A 23,102-nucleotide genomic window follows, 5' to 3' on the forward strand; every position below is an offset into this window, starting at 1 on the left:
TTTACGGGATCAAAATAAGCACCGCGCGTTAGCGAAAATAAAACGGCACACCGTGTAAAGTGAATGGCGCCCTCAATCGCCGATCAGTAGACTTGCCTCAGGGATTTGTGTTCTCCTTTCGGGGGAAGGGCAGGGTCTTAAGAAATCATCCTGCAGACATTTTGTCTTTAATCAACTTGAACGTTACAGGGAAAATATCAGACTTTATTCAGGGGGTGTTTTGGTCAAACATAAACTATGAACAAAAAAGTTGGGATCATTATAAAAACCACTTCCCGCATACCGCGTAGCTGGAGTTACCCAGCCCCATGGGCGTCGCGAGGGGGGGGCAAGGGGGGGCACTTGCCCCCCCCCTGGAAAAGCAAAAAAAAAAAAAAAAAAAAAAAAGGAAGAAAAAAAAAGAAAAGAAAAGAAAAGAAAAAGAGGCGCGAAGACAAAGTGGTGTAAATTTAATGAGTTGGGGGGGGGGGGGGGCAAAATGTCCCTGCCCCCCTTTAAAACTGATAAATCGAGAATGTGTTGAGAAATACAAGCATTTTTTGGCAAAAAAATTTTTTGCCCCCCTCTAGAAAAAATCCTGGCGACGCCCATGCCCAGCCCTGAGTTTTATCATTGGGTTGCCTATTAGGGCTGGAGCGCATTTTTCTCAAAACTTGTAGTATTTGCAAAAAATATTTGGAAAATGTTCAATTTTGTCCCCGTTACACACTAATTGCAACTGCAACTCACCCCAAACTTGCCTGGAATAACCATTACACAGGTCCTTGAAGTAAAAAACGATCCACGATGAAGATTCAGCCTACAATTGCAGTGAAAACAGGAGGAATAACCGCTAACTTGACAACCTTGCTGGATTGGCCAGGACCGCTATTGGTTTGTGCACAAAAAAAATTGTGTACAATGAATGGCGGTCGATTAACAGGCACAGAGAGCGATCGCTGTCAACTACTCGGTTTTGCCGGCTGCGCTGGCTGTTGGCGCGTGACGTCACGCGGAAGCGTAACACCCGATGACTGTTTCATGCACTATTGGTTGCGGTTCCAGTACCGAAGCTGTGATGCGAGTGGTAAACCTTATACTAGTGCATGAAACAGTCATCGGGTGTTACGCTTCCGCGTGACGTCACGCGCCAACAGCCAGCGCAGCCGGCAAAACGAGTAGTTGACAGCGATCGCTCTCTGTGCCTGTTAATCGACCGCCATTCATTGTACACAATTTTTTTTGTGCACAAACCAATAGCGGTCCTGGCCAATCCAGCAAGGTTGTCAAGTTAGCGGTTATTCCTCCTGTTTTCACTGCAATTGTAGGCTGAATCTTCATCGTGGATCGTTTTTTACTTCAAGGACCTGTGTAATGGTTATTCCAGGCAAGTTTGGGGTGAGTTGCAGTTGCAATTAATGTGTAACGGGGACAAAATTGAACATTTTCCAATTTTTTTTTGCAAATACTACAAGTTTTGAGAAAAATGCGCTCCAGCCCTAATAGACAACCCAATGATAAAACTCAGGGCTGGGTAACTCCAGCTACATACCGCGATAATTAATAGGGAGTCCACCTCCGTTCGCACACGCCGCGCTAGCCCCATAAATGTGGCCTATTTACTGGACTGCCTCCGTAAACATAGGCCACACATCCACATGTACAAAAATCGTGTCGACGGAGCCAAATTTTGATTTTCACATTTAGGCTTAGTTTGTAGGGTTTTTTTTGCTTTAGAAGCATACTCACCCTCTTTACAGGCTAATCAGAAAGTGCTGCCTTTTTCAGATGTCTAATTTTTGTGAAATTTCATGTTGAAATTTTGATACGCAAACGTGTAAAAATGAATCTGGAAATTTCACGAAAAATATACATCTGAAAAAGGCAGCACTTTCTGATTAGCCTGTAAAGAGGGTGAGTATGCTTCTAAAGTACTCCTAGAACTATGAGGCTCCACGTAGTGGAGCCTCATAGGTTCAGAAGCCCGCAAAATTGTTGTCAGCACAAAACACTAATTAAGTACAAAAACGTCCATCCCAAGCAGGCCGTTTTCCACAGAACCGCTGCACAGTTTGCCCCTAAACTCCATACAATACCTCATGACATACTCACGTTATGTGCACCCAACAAACATCGGTGGATTCTGTCTGTTTTTCGGCAAAAATGATGAAAAATATGCCCTTTCCGCACTGAGCCAACCTAACACTTGAAACGAGCACGCGTGCAGAATGATCGCAGTTATTTTCGGTTCTATTGCTCGGAGCGCGCCGCGGGGGGTACGTACTTGCACTTGTACGCATGTGCATACTATCGTTCCGCTCCTACACCATACCCCCCGCGGCGCGCTCCGAGCGATCGAACCGAAAATAACTGCGATCATTCTGCACGCGTGCTCGTTTCAAGTGTTAGGTTGGCTCAGTGCAGAAAGGGCATATTTTTCATCATTTTTGCCGAAAAACAGACAGAATCCACCGATGTTTGTTGGGTGCACATAACGTGAGTATGTCATGAGGTATTGTATGGAGTTTAGGGGCAAACTGTGCAGCGGTTCTGTGGAAAACGGCCTGCTTGGGATGGACGTTTTTTACTTAATTAGTGTTTTGTGCTGACAACAATTTTGCGGGCTTCTGAACCTATGAGGCTCCACTACGTGGAGCCTCATAGTTCTAGGAGTACTTCTAAAGCAAAAAAAAAACCTACAAACTAAGCCTAAATGTGAAAATCAAAATTTGGCTCCGTCGACACGATTTTTGTACATGTGGATGTGTGGCCTATGTTTACGGAGGCAGTCCAGTAAATAGGCCACATTTATGGGGCTAACGCCGCGCATGTCTATTTTCACAGGCATCGTACACGGAATAAACCACACTACCCGTCAGATTTTTTTATATTAATTTAAAAAGGAAGAGTTATACTACACATAAGACAGGACAATTCTGGAAGGTTAGTGGGCAATCTCTATTCCAAACGAGAAACGTGATAAGTACCGCGATAATACGGCGTTCCATCCTAAATGTGTTGAGGGCAGGGCACTGTCTGGAGTGGCGGATCGCCAAAATATGAAGGTAAATACTCACCGAATAGGAAAATCTGCCCCAAAACAAAAATGCATTGCAGTGTGAAACCAAACATCCTTGCCGGTTGAGTTTACCTCTATTAAGCTGTTAAGTGTAGGCTAGGCTGGCAAGCAAAGAGCTGAGACAAGCGTGACGAATATTCGCGATGAACGTCACCGACCGACCGGACCGGAAAAGCAATTTTTGTGCTCCACAAAAATCCATGCAAAAGTACCCCCTCAACGTTAAGAAAGGGTCAGGTGGCTAGCAGCTGCGCGCGCCTCGGCAACTTGCCTCATCTTCAGGGTGACCGTTTTAGCCGAATTTCGGCTAGATTTGACAATGGTTTTTTTGGAGGGGGGACAAAACGCATTTGACAGAAAATCTAACAGGAGAAACATTCCTCCATGGCTAGACACACGCCATTTTTTTATTTATTAATTCATTTTAAACAGGAAATTTTATGTGTTTTGCTTGGGTTGAGGAAATGAGTGTAACTTGAGTTTTTGTTTATAATGTATTTTCGTGTAATTATAGGTGATATATTTTTTTGATAAATCTAGCAGATTTTTGAAGTGCATCTGGCAGAGTTTTGCCATTTAGATCAATCAGATTTTAGACCCCCTGTTACTAGCTTTTTGCCATTATTTCTCATCAGCATGGCAGCATTTTTCATTACGGTACAGTTTTGTCAAATTAGAAATGATCAGGTTTTAAGTTTGCAGGTTATTTTTATTACCTAAATGAATAATATGAAAAGGGGTATTTTAAACCCTAGAAATAGAATGGTACGGTGAACTCTTTTATCTCAGGGTAACATCTTTCAGTTCTGCTGCTCCCACTAGTTGAAAAATCAATGGCTATCTTATTACGATGTTTGAGTTTCCCCCTTCGGTCAATATCAGTGAGGAGGAAGTTAAAAAGGGAATAGGCCCTATAGCTGATGAGTTGAAACATGACTATTATTAAAAGTTGATTTTATGTTTGATTCCAATTTTACACAAATCACTACTAAAAATAAAGATAGCAATGCAAATACTTTATTCGGGGGGGGGGATGTCTTCGGACTGACACATGCCCCCTACGTGCCCCCTCCCCCCCAACACAACAAAACCTGAGGTTTGCCAAATGCCAAAGATATGTGTCTTTTGAAATATCTTTTTGAGTAATGAAACAAAAGGAATAACGAATTAAAATATAGATGACTATTTTTCACTTCCCTAAACCCTACGACTTTATGAAATGTGAATAAATTGATAGCGTCAAAAAACTAAGAATCCATTCCCACAGCACCAGACGGCTTGCCATCTGAAGATGTCTGTGGCAGTGTCCTGCCAAGCCCATCCGCCTGTATGCGATCTTTTGCGAGATTGCGGTAGCGTGCCGCTGGTTTTCTTGGGCGTGGGCTCTCCAGGCCAGTCAATGTTGAGCACCATCCTCAATATTCGGGTGTAACACCCATCGAGGGATTTCTGAAGGGTCGGGGTTTAGGGTCCAGCACTAGCCCCAATATGGCAGGATGAACTCCACTTTGGCCCGGAAGAAACTGAGCTTACATCCCTTTTGGAGCGAGTTTTCATTCCGTTTAGAGCGTTCCAGGCAAGGGGTTTGCGAATGCGGTTGTCTCCAACCTCGTCCCCAGGGTGTCGAGCAGTACGCGCCCATCACTACCTGCTCTCTCACCCTGGTATTGGATCATTTGCATGTGCAAGATTTTTGAACACGTATGCAAATGAGGAACAGTCTGGTGCCTGGATATGCGTTACACATTAGCGTTTGTTTTTGTATGCGGTGTCTGGGGTAAAAATAGAGTCAATTCGTAGCAGCGCGAGCACGGCGTGAGTTACGAAAAACACGATTTGAAATCAAACTGTAACAATCTTATCGAGACAACATGCAGTATCATATTACATATTAATATGAGCAAATTGGAAAGGAAATTAGTATTTTCGAGAAGGCATGGACGAATGATCGCAAAAACACATACTGCACGTTGTGAATAATAGCACCAAGTACACGATAAAAATCCATTACTAGCCAATTGCGGTATCCAATCAGGATACAGTAAGAAAGTTTCCTATCCAGGGTTTACTATTGGAAACGCGGTTGGAAATAAAGTAAGCACTGGGGACGAGGTTGGGTTGTCTCTGCTCGGAGTCGTCGACCCATAACCCAAGATACTTGAAGTTCTGGGAAGATTCACCTCTTCCCGCTCTATTTTTCGGAATTGGTTGCTGGCAGCCAATTAGAGCTGGTGCCAAGGGGCGTGCCAGGAATTTTCGCGGAGGGGGGGGGGGGGAGCAAAAATTCTAAAATGTAGGCAGGGTTTTTTTTTTGGTCCGCACACTTGGCCCCCAAAAATCATACTTAGGCCAAAAAAAAGAATACTTCTGCTTCCGGTTACCCGACCGACCCTATTTTTAGGCTGCGACCCTAAAAATGTTATCGGCAATTCCAAAAAAAACACCAAAACACAATGATTGAATAAATAAAAATTAAATCTTGTTGTCTTTTCTGTTTTCACAAAATACCTCTCAACAACCCTTTTGCATCAAAAAATGCTTGTATTTATTTGTTTTCTTACTTTCACTCGCTTTTTTTCAAAAGAAACCTCCGTTATTTTTACAAATTCACTTCACGATATAACTACTTCATATGAAGCCCAGGAAGGGACAGGGTGGAATTTTTTTTTGGCATTTGCTAATTCATTTGCACGAATTAGTAATTCGTTCGCACGAATTGCTAATTCGTTCGCACGAATTACTATTTCGTTCCCACGAATTGCTATTTCATTCGCATGAATTCCTAATTCGTTCGCACGAATTAGTAATTCGTGGGAACGAATTAGTAATTCGTGGGAATGAATTAGGAATTCGTGGGAACGAATTAGTAATTCGTTCAAAATTAGTAATTCGTGCGAACGAATTACTGGAGTTTGTTAATTCGTTCGCACCAATTAGTAATTCGTTCGCACGAATTAGTAATTCGTTCCCACGAATTAGTAATTCGTGCGCACGAATTACTAATTCGTGCGAACGAATTAGCAAATGCCAAAAAAATTTTCTCCCCTGTCCCTTCCCGGGCTTCATAAATTACATCCTTTGAATGCATACAAAAAATGCTGGATATGTATACAAATAAGGATCCCTGTGGGTGATGTGTTCTAGATTCATATATTAATAGTCTGTTGGTAATGCCTAAAACTCACATCTTCGTCACATTTTCACACCATAGTCTCTTTAGTACATGTACTACATTGTAGAATTAATAGCTTGACTGGAATTTTGAAAAATCCATGCATTGCAAGGCTATGTTGCTGTCTGTACAACGTCTGTACATACGCAAATCAAATTTGATAAAAAATATTTAAAAAAATTAAATAAAAAAATAAAAAATCAGTGTCCTTAGTTATTAATTTGTGTGGTGAAACTATTGAAATCGTGTCTGCAGGTACTCATGAACTTGGTCTGATTTATAATATTAAAGAGACGTTGGTCCATTTGTTGGATATGGATAGTTTTGCATAGTTAATAAATATATCAATACTATGGAACATATATTTGCAAATACTGTAATGTCACTGCCAATCAGAACACGAGTTAAGGAGTTCCCATCCCAGGGCCTACTATTGGAAACAAGGTTGGAAAGAAAGTAGGCCCTGGGGATGAGGCTGCCATGTTGGTTTTTGCGTGATCAAAGTCAAGTGTTTTATTGATATCTGTTTACGTCCCTGTTCACCATAGAGTTTTAATACCACAGAAATGCTTGTTTGATGGTTACACTTCTACCGATATCCCATATGTTAGGTCAATGTAAATAATAGGTAGGGTAGATCATTTGTCATTTTTGCATTTTTTAGATTTAAATTGCTACAAACTACTAAGAATCTAAAGACTGAGTTAATAACTAACCTGGTGAAGTTTTAGCTCTGTGAATGCTGTATATTCCAAGAAAACAATATTCTAGGATCTCAATTCCATTCAACAATGGGCAAGTCCTGTTTTGAATTGCGCCCAAAATCAGCATCTGGGACACATTCTCATTCAGCTGAAAACTACTGTCAAACTGACAAACTTGAGGTCTATGTCTGTTTAAAACAGAACATACATGTAGGGCTTTTTCGCATTTTACACGTTTGTTTTGTTGGTCCTTTTGCAGTCACTTTTTAGGGGTCTTCATGCAGTTAAAGGTTGTTTAAAATGCTTAGAATAATTCCTAAATATAATTTTATCACATGACTCCACATGCCCTGCAATGACATCATCTTGACAACACTTGTCAATGCACATTTTGTCATTGTGGTCTTGGTTTGTACCAAGTTTGAAAGTCAATCCGATGAAACGAAGTGTACAATTTTGGAAGAATACAATTTTAAATATTGAAAAAGTCATAAAAAATCAACCGATGAAGTGATCGTGACGTCACTTCTGATTTTGCATACCAGTAAAAAAATTATCTAGCTATCCACCAAGTTTCTTGACGATCAGACTTTCCCTTATATGTGTTTTCAAAAATGAAGTTTTGACGTCACACATTTTTCAAAATTGTGTGCAAATTCGTATCACCTAAAAAACAAATGCAAAAAGAATTTTGAATTCTGCATGTTGCATTCGTGAGATATGGCTTAAAGGTCCAAAAATTCAAAAATTCATATAAAATCTTATGATGACGTCATCATGATGTGCTATAGGTAAAAATAATACAAATGGAATTTTGAATTTTGCATGTTGCATTCGTGAGATATGCAACAGCATGCCAGAAAAAAATCATTTCGCAGGGATTTTATTGCCATCCCCATCTTTAAACCAAGTAGGCTTTTACACAATAATTTTGTCAGTTAATTTTGGAAAGCTGAAAATGATCTACTTTACCTTTCAGGTGGAGTAATATAACACAAATGCTTCGTAAAAGGGAATATACAACATTTGCAAACATCGAAAACAAAACTACCAAATGTTTACCAAATACCTTACTAGGAATGTTGGTAAATGGCAGTCTAAAGCATCCTATAAAATTATGGCACCTTGTGAGAAGTCATTTTCAAGAAAAGTGGTATTTTTGTATAAATTTCCAATGGTGGTCGGCCGACCACCGTTGGAAAAACTGAACTTTTTTTTCAACTACTGCTCAGTCCAAATTTTGTTATGCCAGCTAGACTGGTTCCCTTCCCTTACAATTTTACGGCATCTATAAATTGATCCATTTCATCTTTAGTGGAGTCAATGATGTACATTCCCTTTAAATTTACTATAGTCGGGGGTCTTAGGGATATTGGTTCACATTCTTCCAAAAGCACCAAATTTGGCACAGATGTCGGCCATACCATACTTTTTCGATTTTTGACGGGCGCCAAGACGGCGCCCCCATATTGGCAAAATCCAATATGGCCGCCAATCGGGTCAGAGGTCAATTAAACTAAATGAGCTAGAATCATAAATAATACCACTTTTCAGGTATTTTCGGGGTCGAGCAATCTGAATCTGATGTTAATTTAACGATTTGAGGCAAAACAGATGCCCCAAGGGACCGCCATATTGGCAAAATCCAAAATGGCCGCCACATATATCACAGTTAAGAAAATAACGAGCTAAAATCTTAAATAATACCACCTTTTATGGGTTTTCTAAGTCACAGAATCTAAATATGATGTCATTTTAATGATTCGAGGCAAGGCAGATGCTCTAGGAGCCGCCATTTTTGAAAAAAAATGGCCGCCACCCAGGTTGGAAGTACTCGCAGTTAAAACAATACAACGTTTTTTGGGGGGGGGGGGGTCCAAATGTCTGATTCTGATGTTATTTTAATTATTTGATGTCAAGTTTACCACTCGAGATCATTCCGGTCAAACCTGGTGTTTCTGGTGCGTCATTCCATAAAAAAAACCTTTTCCCATACTTCCAGTGATATGCCCAAACCGTAAATATCCATTTCTCGCATGAGAACCCTGCAGTGAGGCGGGCTCATCAAGCTTGACGTCTTCGCCACATCATAACAAGTTTGCAGATGGTGACATCCTCACCTGGTTGGGATACAATTAACTCAGTGCTAGCAAACGAGTCGGCCAAAATCGGGATCTACGCCCTATACCTAGACAAGGCTGCATCCACATCTTATGGGTGCACCGGAGTAACTTGATATGCGACCCACTGAGCCAGTGAAGGATTGAGAGTCGAGTCACTGCGATCACTTTCGAGATCATTTCAAGCTTGTTTTGGAGATCCTTGGCCTATTGGAGATCTGGGTGGGCTTCAGAAGTGGTGAAAAGTACAGTAACCTACTAGTCCAAAGCATCTACTCCGATCTCGGTCCGACAAAGTCCTTGGCACCACCCTTCTTCCAAAGCCTAACATGGTGCGACACAACTTGCTTCGCCATTTCATGCAGAGCAAGGGGTGTGGTGCAACTGTAGGTATCAAAGGGGCCAGACATCGCTTCTTCACTACTGGAAGCAGCTTGTTGGAAGCATCCCAGCTACCTGCCGTGCTGTTTGAACATGTAAAGCAACCGCTACTACAGGCCACCTCGGTCCAGCAGGAAATTCCTGACTTCATCGTGTGGGGCTGGCACAAAGATGGTACCAGTACATGGCAATCACTATGGACCAACTCAATGATGCTTCAGTGACATGTGCCATTCTCGTGCACTGCGGCTGCCTCATGCAAAGGAAGGTTGAAATGCAATCACACTAGGTTTCTATATGCAAGGTCCTCTACAAATGAACAGCTCCATTTAAACGCACACAGCGGCATATAGCATTTTGTCACTGCAGACATCATCTCTAAATATTTAAATGAAAATAGTTCAAACAATAATCTTTATTGATAAGTCCAATCCTTAATGACCTTTAGGGCAAAATGTGACATACAATCTTTAATAAAACAATAGATTCAGATTCTTCGACCCTGAAAATCCATGTAAAATGGTATTATTAATAATTCTAGCTCGTTTAGTTTTTAACTGTGACTGACCTCTAACTTGGCTGGCGGCCATTTTGAATTTTTCTAATATGGTCCGTCTGGCATCAAATCATTAAAATAACCTCAGATTCAGATTCGTTGACACCGAAAACCCTCCAAAGTTGTATTACTTATGATTCTAGCTAGTTAAGTTTTTTAACTGCGGTAAGTGGCGGCCATGTTGGATTTTGCCAATATGGCGGTCCCTTGGGGCATCTGTCTTGCCTCAAATTGTTAAATAACATCAGATTCAGATTGTTCGACCCCGAAAATACCTGAAAAGTGGTATTATTTATGATTCTAGCTCGTTTAGTTCAATTGACCTCTGACCCGGTTGGCGGCCATATTGGATTTTGCCAATATGGCGGCCCTGTGGGGCGCCCGTCTTGGCACCCGTCAAAAATCGAAATAGTATGGTATGACTGACATCTGTGCCAAATTTGGTGCTTTTGGAAGAAACTGAACCAAACGGCCCCTATAACGCCCTAACATCCCTGACTACTAGACTTTATAGAAATGCAAAAGAAATAAAAATTTTATCCGGAAAATCCGAGCCAAAATTGAAACATGTAACCATTCCATTTTTCACATTAAATATTGTTAGAGTGCTTGGGCCGTTTTGGGCACGTACAGGGAGTAATAGGCAGGAAAGTTTGGGGCAGTACAGTACCTGGAGAAGCTATTTGAAGTAGTTGAAGTGGTTGTGTGGTATTACTGCACCTTAAAAAAAAAATTTCATTGACAAAACAGATAGAGTATCGATAGAAGTCTAACCATCGAACAAGCATTCTGCAGTGAACAGGGACGTAAACAGGTAAAGAAAAAGCACTTGGTTTAATCCAGTGGCTGCGCTACGGGGGGGGGGGGGGGGGGGGGGGGGGGGGGGGGGGGGGGGGGGGGGGGGGCATTGGGTAATTTACCCCCCCCCCCCAGTTGTTTCCTTTCCCCTCATCCCCCCCCCCCCCAGTTTACCCCCAACACTTTATCTACAATCGATTAACTATGTTATTTTCTTTGCTGTTAAGATCATAACAACAAGTTGAAGATAGAGAGTGAATCATCGTTTCTGTGGACACATTTTGGATGAAGCATTATAAACATTGGTACTATGGTAAACAAAACACGCCACACATCCATTTAAAGCTGTAGTCCATCATTTGCAGCTATCCGAAAAAGTAACTGGCGTATTATTGTTGAAAAACATACTTGGTTGAAAGATCGTAAGGGGACTAAACTCCCTGTGAAATGATTCTTTCTGGCAAGTTATCATTTTGAAGTAATCAACGAAAGAAGGCCTTTCCAACGGTGCATCTTAAGACGCACCGTAGGAAAATTTAAATTAGTAGTTCGTTTTGTTATTCGGCGCAGCACGCGCAAGCATTGACACGACGCACAGGCGCACGCGGTTCCTATAATTTGTCGGATCAGTGCGCGACATCGCGTATAGCTGCAATTCAAAACATGATTCAGCAACTTTTAATTGGAAATTGAGATCCTAGAATGCTGTTTTCTCGGAATATACAGCTGAAGCTGAGCTGAAACTTCATCAGGTTAGTTGTTCAGTATCCTTCATTAGATTTTGAACACTTTTGTTGCTTCAAACGAACAAAATGCACAAATTACAAATGATGGACTATATCTTTAAACAGCTGTAGACAGTGTGCAGCCAACATCTTTGTACATTTGTAATACATTTGTTATGTACCATTCTGCAGTTTGATACATTTCTCATTCATAAAAAGGACTTCACTTCTAAGTTGCTCTTAGAACCCGGCTTATTTCCGGACCATTGACTTGCCTCCCCCCCCCCCCCCAAAAAATACTTCCTTGCCCCCAATTGCCCCCCCCCCCCCATTTTTTTTTAGACTCTGGTGCCGCCACTGGTTTAATCATAAAATTTGTTAATGGCTAAACAAAAAGTGGATATGACCTGCAAACTTATATTGCAGTTGATATAGCACTACATTACATTCACCTACTCGAGTCCCCCAAAATCTTCACAAATTTAGGAATGAGTCTTTGGCTTTTGTTTATAGTCATTTATTGATTTGTACAGTGTTCTAATCTAAAAATCAATACATTATGTTCTGTCATATTCCACAGATATGAACCCTGGAAAAGGGTTATAACAATAAAATGATACATGCAATTATGGCAGCCGTATTTGCCGAGAGTAAATATATATGTTGTGTATACAACAGAAATTTCAGAAAGATATTCTTTAAGTCTTTTCAGGAAGGTCCAATCCTTGTCACACATTGCCACACATTGCACCACCACAAATCCACCCAAAATATTGATTTCTTATTTTTGGGCTTTAGATTTAATATTTTAAAGTTAAGTACAACTCTAACGTCATATCACATTTGTAGCCGGAATTGACCATTCTGTTAATTTCTACGTTGTTGGCCATGTTTATTGCAGTTACTTCCTGACACAGCTTTGGGTGAGTTCAATCAGAACCATCTAGTCAACAGTGAAGTGTGACCTTGTCATTCTAATTGATAAAGTTGAATGCCTCAGCTTGATTATTCCAAATTTGTCAAAGTCATTTCAAAAGAGTCTAGGGCCTTAATGATGTACTTAAATAACCTAAATACTTCAGAGATTATTTGGGGCAAGCATAACCAAAACTCTTACAAAATAATCATGCAACTTTTAGAGGCCTTAAGAGCAAGATTTTAACAAGATTTTAAATGACTTTGGTTGCATGATCCTTGTTCTTAAACACAAGGAAATCTGAGAGTTAAGCTGCTTATATATTTGAACTTTTTTACTATTTCCTGTGTATACAGTTTATCAATTAGGCTCTGTCAAACATGAAGCAGTTTATAACAATTTTCGGAAGGTATATGTAAATTGTGTTGAAAAGTACTCAGTAAAGGGAATAACTGTTGGTGTCCCAAGCCCCAAAAGATAGACTTTCAAAACACAGGTATTTTCGTTCTATCTTTCCCCTCCAGATCCTCGTCCATCAGAAGTACCAACTACAATACATGTAAACAGAATAAAAACAAAAAATGACTTTAAACTTGAAATAAAAATAATCATAATTACGGCCTCAACAGTGACAAGAAGACACCATGAGCTTGCACAGAAAGACCAGCATTTATGCAGAATTTATGCAACAACTAGTGGTCAGGCTGTCACTGTGTTATAGGGAAGTTTTTATTGTGTGGCAAATTAGGACGGAGTTATGGGGACTTTTTGCTGTCCCACAGCATTTTCGGTCCCCATAGTACTATGGGACAACTCATGTGTAGTCCCCACATCTACGGAACAAGCATGCGTGTACATGTTCATCTTTTCAAACCGTGGACGAAAAATACCAGAGAACAAAAGAGAACAATATCGTCCACGATTCCCAGCATACGTCCGCGATTGGGGTCGTGTACAAAACCTATGGGAGTCTTCCTAAAAAGTGAGAGTGCAAACAAAAGAGGGACAATAAGATGTCCACAATCGACGGTGAACACACGTTTGGGTGTTCTTGTGTGTGCACATGGGTATGTTCTCTGAATGGGGATCTCATAGCACAGCGTGATCTACTGTGCATGAACAAAGTCCACTGCTTATCTACAAAACAGAAGCCAAAATGATGGGCAGTATCCAACTGCACCAACTAGATTTGTCTCAATTGTCGTATAATAGAAGAAAACCCAATAAACTACCAAAAATATATACATGTACACAGTCTCTAAGCTGTTAAAGTTCTGTTTTATGTATCCATTGTTACCCCATGCATCATATATGTGAACAAACGAACTGACGTTTGGAAACTCACCAAAAAGGAGAGAAAAAGAGCTGCAGCTGACAAGATATGCCAAACATCATGGCCATCATAGAAACCCATCACCAGGCATGGAGCATTACTTTCGCGAGACAAAGCAGCGGTCTTCTGTGTAACAAAAGAACAATATTTGATGGATATATACTGTATACACTTAATCCTTTCCATTTCTGACTTCTGACAATTTTGCCCAGGGCATCAACTTAGAGGTATAAAGGAAGGTAGACAAACCTGACTGACAAACATGGAAAAGATGACAAGGCATGCCATCCCATAGCCAAATGTTACACTTAATCACATGAATTATAGGGCTGTAGCTCATGTGACCCAGCCTACATCCCGGTACTGGAAAGTCGGCGTTGCCATTGTAGTAGGCAAAGAAAGTATAGCGTCGCATGCAGTGGGTAGTAGACAAGCCTTCAAAGCCATGTTGTATGGCAAAAACATAGCACCCGAGGCAGATGTGCCCCTCGGGTGTTAAAAACTTAAACCATTGCTATGACGTCACACCATTGTTAAAAGTGTGGATTCGGAACTACGAATCTGTTACGCTGGTCACAAAGTGTGGATTTGGAACGAAGAATCTTGAGTAAAATGTGGATTCGGAATTACGAATCCACACTTTGAACATGTCGGACAATTGTTCTCTATAATGAGCATTAATAGGACCGTATGCGTGAAAATTTCCTTCCGAAATTACCAATGCATCTTCACAGTCAGATTCTCCGCCGTCACTGCAAAACCTACTTCGAGTCAGAAAGTAATCATCGTCTGACCTATCAATTTGTCGACGGAAGGAGCCGGGACAAATGTTGCAACCTGACGCCACTTTTTTTCTCCATATATCATCTCAATGAAGGGCATTCATTGCAAAAATGATGATAAGACATGAATCTGGGACTGATTGTATGTTTGTTTATGACAAGTAGCTGCTGTACCGTACTGTATTTGCAAAGTGACATGAACATAAATTTTGCACTGTAAATCATTGCAAATACTTTTCGCAAAGTTTTGCTTTTATTTTTGGGACTCAGTCTTATTAGTCTTTGCTCATGTGAAGTCTTCTGATAAGGGACTCGAGTCGAGTCATTTGCTCGCAATTACTCGAGTCGAGTCAAGTCATTTACCTTTAGAGACTCGAGTCGAGTCAAGTCACCAAAAATTTTGACTCGAGTCGGACTCGAGTCAAGTCATTGACTCAAGTCATTACACCTCTTGAAATTTGTCTGCACACTAATTACATCCGAAAGGCAAAGTTGTACGCATGCTTATATTCTACCTATTTCTACCTTTCAACAAAACTTAAGTAACAAAATATTTGTACACAACTAATTTCCAAAAACATGGGTTAGGTATGCATGTACCTCTGGCAATGATGCCCTCAAGTCTTTACCATCTAACCTTCCTTATACAAAAATTTTGAATGGCCCCTTAGAAACTTCGAAATCAGTCGTCTTGTTCTGGGGAAGCTCTTTTCCCACAATCAATCCCTATCAATAGAGCCTGGCTGGGTCACATAACCCTGGCCAATGGTACCTGCTATGACTTTCATCAAAGCGCTTGGATATTTTAACTGATTAAAAAAAAAATCCATGGATGATGGTGGACACCTTCTGCAGTGTAATGCAGCATAACCACAGCAAAGGTGCCAGATATTCTCAGCTGTAATTTTGTTTTGATTGTACCTTGGCCTTTTCCACATGCATCACATTTTTCCACAATTAATTAACTGCCCAAATGTGCATATCATGTAGTCAAACTGACACAACAACCAATGGTATGGATGATGCAATCCTACCCGCATGAGTGCTGCAGGATTTAGTGATACCCAACCTACAGGCTTCCATTATTGATCTTCACATTGTTAACAATTGCAAAGAATTATATTGTTGATAGCACTCTCCACGGACACAGCAGCTTGGCTGCACTGGCATGGAAGGGACTGATGCTTGAAACAGACTTTGTGATGACACAATGTGCCTGAACTACGATCATCAGGAACATATCAGTCTCTGATTTGTTGCAACCTGAGTATAACTACGACGATATGAAGATGATCAGCATCAGTCAGTGCTGAAAAAAAAATCAACAGTTGCAAGGGTAGACAAATTTCAAATTCCTTGCAGGAATGGCACATGTTACCGACAGGTGGGAATCCATTGCAGTCGACATGTGTGAAGTTATGACATCATGCGCGCATCTGAATCATCTTAGTTCATTGTGTAGCCAATCAACGTAACGGCCCAATGAACTGACGTGGCCATGGAAGATCATTTAATTGTTATCATTACGTGCACCACCATTTTGAAGACTTTACATGATCACATCTATGCTATGGAATTTTCATGGTATTGTGGGTGACATGATCATGGTTGCGATTATTTTGTGTTGAGATGCCGCTTTTTCCACGATAAACACACAATTTCTCAGTTTTGTGACCTGTGAATGACTTTTCTGCTTGACACCAACAGTTTCCTTGTGGTGCATGCAAATTTCAGGTCCACCTGAGGGCGGCCTAGGGGAACATGCAAAATCTCTGAATTGGCAGAAAGCAACCTACCTCCCATCCAGTGAGTCCCATGAAGTAGAAGTTAAGTGCCAGACCCCAAATCACAAGTGCTAATATAATAATGACAACAACTGCAGGTATTAACTTTTCTCCATTTCGAACCTGTTGATCAAATTAAGAAAAAATATATATAATAATAATAATAATAATAATAAAAGAATGTTTGTAAAGCACCGGTATCCGCCTAAAAGGCACTCATGGCGCTTCTATATATATATATATATATTCACAAATCAGTTTGCTATCAAATTAATTCATAAGCAATAGATGTCAATAAAGAGCAGTTCTTAATCCTTTCTCTCCATGCACGTCAAACATACCGTTGCTTTATTTCCATGTGTGAGCAAGATTTGAAAATGCAACCAATCTGCCACTTGTTTTGGATAGATGACAGCTTACACAGTGAGGGCATACATACATTATGTACTTGATAATGGCCAGACAGTGATACACCATGGTTCCACATATTACTTATGCAAGGGCAAAGGAGAAGCGTTGTGGTATGTTAACAAAAGATAAAGCAATCAAAATGCCATTAGATTTACTTCAATTATACAGCTACTTGAACACATCATGCACAACATAATCTTCTGTTCAATAAACAAAACTCACCTTCATAATGATGTAAAATGCCACATAAAGCAACAGATTGACAAGGAAAATTGCCAACAGGTATGAATTAAAATCTTTGGGCATCTTGACAAGGCCGTAGATTGTTCTGGCAGAAGGGAAAATACAATACAAACCAAAGGAATAACATTAACAAACATATGATTTGAAATTGTGTTCATACATCAAAATGTTCAATAACTGATCAATCAACTACTAGAGGGAGTCTGAAAATAAAAAAATGCACTATGAACCATGAATGTCTGAAAGGTCTTGTTCCAGACACAATGTCTAAATCATAACCAATGGAGTTTATGTTTCAGACATGGTCACCATTTGAGACATTTGATATCTGTAACAGTGATCAAATGTCTGAAACCCAAACCTCATAAGGATTCCAGGTTTCAGGCATTATGGATTACAGTTGAGACACCAGTTACCATTTTACATATTAGATGTGTTATATGGATAACAAGTGTCTCAAATGTCAACTCCAACTGTTCATGTTTCAAACATTAAATTTTGTTTAACAAAAAAGCATTTCAGACATTCTTGCTTGACAATGTTAAAACAAGTGTCAGAATTTTCAAGTATATGAACAAGTAGCTCAAAGTTACAAGAAAAGTATCATTTATACTATGTATATTTTTATTCTATCATTATAATCGGCTATTATAAGGAATTTAACAAATACATGTACAGTCAAACTAAATGAAACATTTGAAGGTTGACAAATGTTTCCCAAAATCTGAACGAATTTTTAATTCCAGAAGAGAAACATTCATGTCCGTTTTTGCAAAACATTTTTGCATGCATGCCAACCTCACTGAAAAGTTGCCAAAAGCCATAAACTTCCATGCACACAGCTTGTACCCCTTTGAAGGCAAATGCTCTTCCTGATCTGTTTTCTTTTAATCACCAATTTCGGAGAAATTGTGATGTTCTTACTTGAATGGCGATCCATTTGGATATTTAGGGAATTCCGTAAGGACATAGAACACTGAGAAGTGATACGATTGCACATTGCCACTGGGTCCCAAAAGCTAGTGAAGATCGAAGATGATAAGTACCACTCATGAATTGTAAGGAATCACTGTCCCTGACCTGACTAGACCCTAGTTGCCAAGAAGGGCTTTTGACCTGAATCCAAAGCTTACGTCATCTGATGACTTGACCCTATGAAGCCTTTAAAAATTCCCTACAAGTCAGAATATGTGGAAAAAATAGCCAGTCATTTGGGAATGGTTTATAATACTGCCTGTTCAATAATCCATGAAAGTGCATGGATGTGCATGTGACGGTAATGTGGAGGGAGAACGATCACATCTTGCCCCAGGAGGACTTGAAGAGGTATCATTAGAGGAATTGGTCCTTATTTTGCAGCCTATGGACACTCAGAACAAGTACCCCCTCAACGATAACAAAGAGAGGGAAGTTGGGCAGAAATCTTGATGAACTCATTGCCAACACCTTGCTCACAGCGCCCATATTCAGTGTTGTAGTGGAGTCATTCTTGTCTGAATCCGAGTCTCTAGTCACCAGAGTCGAAACCGAGTCAAAATCTTGAGTCATTTGGGTTCGAGTCCAAGTCTGAGTCACAAGTACATGGATATGGACACACATGTTATTTTTTAACTGAATAGTATTGAACAAGATGATTAGACATCAGTGTGAACCACAACAAAGATCCTTTTTAGTATCACACAGGACAGAGGAATGGTCAGGCATGTCATAAATGACATGTTGAGGAAGGCGGAAGTCTGTATCCAAAGGAATGGTGGTCATGTTGAAGATTAGGACAATCTCACTGGAAGACTAGTAGAAAGTCTAATTTTAACTCTTGTGCAAATAGGCGATCATGGCCATTAATTACTTGTACAATTTCTCTCAAAACTAGATTTACTTATGTTTGTGTACAAACATACTGCTGTTTCGGTAATTTGTTAATGTATGTTTATGTCATGTAAGACTGATAGGACAACATGTGCGGGAGAGTGATCGGGACCAATACAGTTCGGTAGATATTGGCCTTCAAAATATGCACTTTTAATATGCCTTCACGTCATGTGATGATATCATTGTGACGTCACTTCAATTTTCATCTATAACACATCCCGGTCTAGGTACATTTTCAACTTTTAACTCAATCGGACATGTTGTTCTGTAGATAGGGGCCTTAATAACTTACTTTTAATGTGACGTCACATGTCACATGATGAGGTCATAGTGACGTCACTTGAATTTGTATCTATAACTATGGTGTCCCAAATCTGCCATCTCGCACATGGCATCTCACATCTCACGTTTCGCGTCTTGGATCTCGGGTCTCGCACCTCACATCTCGCGTCTCGCGTCTCGCATCTCGTGTCAAATGTAATTTGATATGTTACTTTGATGGCGTGTGCAACACCGGTTGAAAAAAATACTCAATTTTCTGCTAGCTATCAAAAAGATGGAACATGAAGTGTTCGTCTGGACCGGAGATTCATACCGGTGCTTTCAGATTCGACGAGCCATTCATTAATTTACTCGATTTGAAAGATTTCATTGCAATTTTTTTTACAAAGGGAGGTTCTGCATATGTCCAGGGTTCCAGACCAAAAGTTATAAAAGCTTATTCATATGCAGTTTATTTTTGATCCAAAATAATGTGGCACACTCTTCTTTGGATTGATTCCAACAGGTTAGAGAGAGTTGTGTGATACCCGAGTGCCATAATGGGGCAGCAAATTCTACAACGGGCCTTATCTTTGTAAACAGTCACAAGTTCGTTGTCAGTAAACCCTGTCATTCTGAGTTTCCTTAACACAAAAAGCTTCTAGTTGGCTTTTATTTTCAACAATGTCCACAATATGGGAATCCCATTTCAAATTTTGTTGTCAAGTATTAAACAGCTAACAACTTAACACTGGTAACCTTATTGAGATGAACGTTTGATAGGGAATATTGCACATAGGGAGGATTTTTTTTCACAAAGTACGCCTGCATAGTGTTACATTTTGAAGGGTTCAAGTGGATTTATTTGCCAACGCCCAGTCATTGCGATTATTTAAATCTGCCTGAATCCTACTAACACCATTGATGTGTCTATTTTCGTAGAGAGGGAGATCGTCTACATATTTCAAGCATTAAATCTGAGTAGAATCAACAGCATTATTAATATAAGCAAGAAATATAACAGTTTTGAGTTTAGTACCTTAGGGCACACCCCCAGAAAGAGTATGCCAATCAGAAAATGTTTGTTTATACCTTACCCTTTGTTGACGACTGCTTGAGAAAAAAAAAGCCATCAAATGCACAATAGTGGGTGATATACCTAACTGCAAAAAGTTTGTGAATAGCAATTTTATGATTGGGGTCCGCTCAAGTTCGACGCCTCATAAGTCCGAAATTTTGGACTTATGAGGCGTCGGACCTATCAGACGTCAGACTTATGATATGGCCCCTCATGATTCACCATATGTCAAAAGCTTTAGTGAAATTTGTCAGTGCAAGAGTACCAGCGTTATGGGATGCAATCACCAGAGACTAGATAATGATAAATATTAGGTGAAGATAATTATTAGTAGGCTACAAAGGACCGTCAGATTAGCTGCTACTGTATGGACCAGCCTTCTCACATCGGAATCGTCCACACTTTAGACAGGGCTTATAGGTAAACTGAGAATAGTGAGATTTGGGATAATTTTTAAGATCTCCTGTTCGCTGTTATGAAAGATTTTGTACCCGTTACTCAACACAAAGGAAGAAAGGATCACACTTGGATCTCTGCTGAAATTGTTAATCTTACAAGAAAGAAAAACAGGGCTTTCTTTTGATGATTACATTGTTGTTAATGCTAGACACACTGATGTTGTGAAGTTTCACCATCAAAGAGCCAGGTGATTTATCAAATCTTTTTCATAGATTTCCTAGATTATGGGAGGCATTACTGACAACTGTCAAAGACATGGTGTTTTGGGATTATCATCATTTACAAATTCCCTAAGAAAACATGTATTGATTCCGGGTTCACGAGATACTCTAATGCAAATTGCTGAGAGTTTTACTTACAATGTTTTAGATCTTCTAAAGATAATTACATGTACATAAATCAATATGCAAAATTGGGTATGAGGCTGCATTTTATCAGAAAAATATCAAGTTGTCTTCGCCACAAAAAGATATAACACTAATAAAAACGATAAACTGATACATTTGAATTTTTTTTACTGAATCCCTGTGTTGGGAGAGAAAGAGGGTTAAGAGAAACAATATTGCAATGTAATATTGGTGGTTGAGGGCTACTGGTAAAATTGTATAGGCTAACCTAATGTTTTTTTAACCTTTAATATGCAAAGTTAGCTCTTGTTGTTGTACTTGTCAATTGTCTTATCTGTTGCCAATTGTTTGTATTATCTATAGATTTGATATCCCAGTCTTTGATTTAATTGTTCGTATTTTATCTTTATTCAAGATTATTTAATATTTTTGGCGTTCTTTATTTTTTTTGCTAAAAGCAATATATTCGACGCGACTGGGTATTGTATACATGCATGTAAATTGTTTTCTTTGTACTCAATAGCATTTCAGGAGAGCCACCAGACAGTTATTTAGTTCGATTTTTTGGCAATTCTTCGGGTGTGTTGCCAATATTTCTAGTGTAAATTTTGCCATCCTGGCCTGTTACTCAAAATGTTTGTATTATATTTTGTGTCTGTATGAGTTCTTGCCTGAGAAATAATAAATGAAACAAATGAAATGAAATGAAATAAAGAATGTGATGACGTGAACAGCCCACAGATTGTTCTTAATCAAATGGAGGAATGCTGTAATAATGCACCCAAGTAGATCTTGAGACAATTTGAATTTGAGTTCCTTCACTTTCGGTTCACGACAAAATTTCGGCTTGCAAAGATACAAGATGATGGTTTCTATAATAAGTTCAACCCAAATATTTACTAACAGAAATTAAGGATTTTTAAGTGTCCACTTTTAAAGTATAAACGGGTGTTGAGACTTCTAAAATCTCAATTTCAGCAAGCAAGAAATGGAAAAATGGAGTTGTCCACTTTAGGAGATTTTTAGTTGTCCACTTTTCAGGCGCTGAGTTCTTTTAAAAACAGGTGTTGCAATTTCTAAACACCTTTAATTCTACTAACAGAAAGTGGGAAAATATGGGTGTCCACTTTTGGCGCTCCATAAAACCAGATGTAGGCCAATGTCCATATTACACACAGGAAATACACTGTGCGTTAATGTTGGAAGCGCACACGCCATCAAAGGAAAAAAATCAAATTACATTTGACGCGAAACACAAGACGCGAGACGCGAGATGCGAGATGCGAGATTTTTAAGGCGAGATGCGAGATTTTGAAGGCGAGATGTGAGATGCGAGATGCAAGATTTTTAAGGCAAGATGCGAGACACGAGATGCGAGACGCGAGATGTGAGATGCCAGATGCGAGATGCCAGATGGCAGATTTGGGAAACCATATCTAACACATCCCAGTTTACAAAATGTAGGTACATACCAAGTTTCAACCAAATCAGACCTGTAGTTCTGTAGATATTGGCCTTCAAAATGTGCACATTCACTATGACGTTACATGTCACGTGATGACATCATCATGACGCTACTTGAATTTTCATCTATAACACATCCCAGTTCAGGAACACACCAACTTTCAACCCAATCGGCCATTTAGTTATGTAGATATTTGCCTTCAAAATATGCACTTTTAATATGACGTCACTTAAATGTTCATCTATAACACATCCCGGTCTAGATACATACCAACTCTCAACCCAATCAGGCATGTTGTTCTGTAGATATGAGCTTTCAAAATATGCACTTTTAATATGACGTCACATGTCACGTGATGACGTCATCGTGACGTCCCTTGAATTTTCATCTATAACACATCCCAGTTCAGGTACATACCAAGTTTCGACCTGATTGGACCTGTAGTTATGGAGATATAGGCCTTCGAAATATGCACATATATTGTGACGTCACAGGTCACGTGATGACGTCATGATGACGTCAATGTTCGGCACAGATGCTGGTCCAATTGTGTGCCAAGTATAAAGTCAATTGGATTGATTTTAGTGCCCAAAGTGCCTTCCACAATGAAAACGTGTACAAATACTATGGGAAATGG

The 23,102-nt window shown here is 39.7% G+C and overlaps 2 protein-coding genes across 2 annotated transcripts in view; both read right to left on the bottom strand.

Moving 5' to 3' along the window:
* Nucleotides 1–3,272, bottom strand: part of LOC119722024 (nicastrin-like) — a 46,253-nt gene extending 42,981 nt beyond the window's left edge. The window contains exon 1 of the mRNA XM_038192005.1: nt 3,057–3,272. Coding sequence (XP_038047933.1) covers nt 3,057–3,111 — 55 coding nt within the window. The 5' untranslated portion in view covers nt 3,112–3,272. The remainder of the gene's footprint in view (nt 1–3,056) is intronic.
* An 8,743-nt stretch (nt 3,273–12,015) lies between these two features.
* The window catches only part of LOC119722025 (SID1 transmembrane family member 1-like), a 128,112-nt gene continuing 117,025 nt past the window's right edge, over nt 12,016–23,102 (bottom strand). Inside the window, exons 22-25 of the mRNA XM_038192007.1 lie at nt 16,963–17,068; nt 16,342–16,452; nt 13,776–13,889; nt 12,016–12,978 (exon numbers count right to left, since the gene is read on the bottom strand). Coding sequence (XP_038047935.1) covers nt 12,916–12,978; nt 13,776–13,889; nt 16,342–16,452; nt 16,963–17,068 — 394 coding nt within the window. The 3' untranslated portion in view covers nt 12,016–12,915. The remainder of the gene's footprint in view (nt 12,979–13,775; nt 13,890–16,341; nt 16,453–16,962; nt 17,069–23,102) is intronic.

Source organism: Patiria miniata, unplaced genomic scaffold (assembly GCF_015706575.1).
Source record: "Patiria miniata isolate m_02_andy unplaced genomic scaffold, ASM1570657v1 HiC_scaffold_14, whole genome shotgun sequence".
Taxonomy (NCBI): domain Eukaryota; kingdom Metazoa; phylum Echinodermata; class Asteroidea; order Valvatida; family Asterinidae; genus Patiria; species Patiria miniata.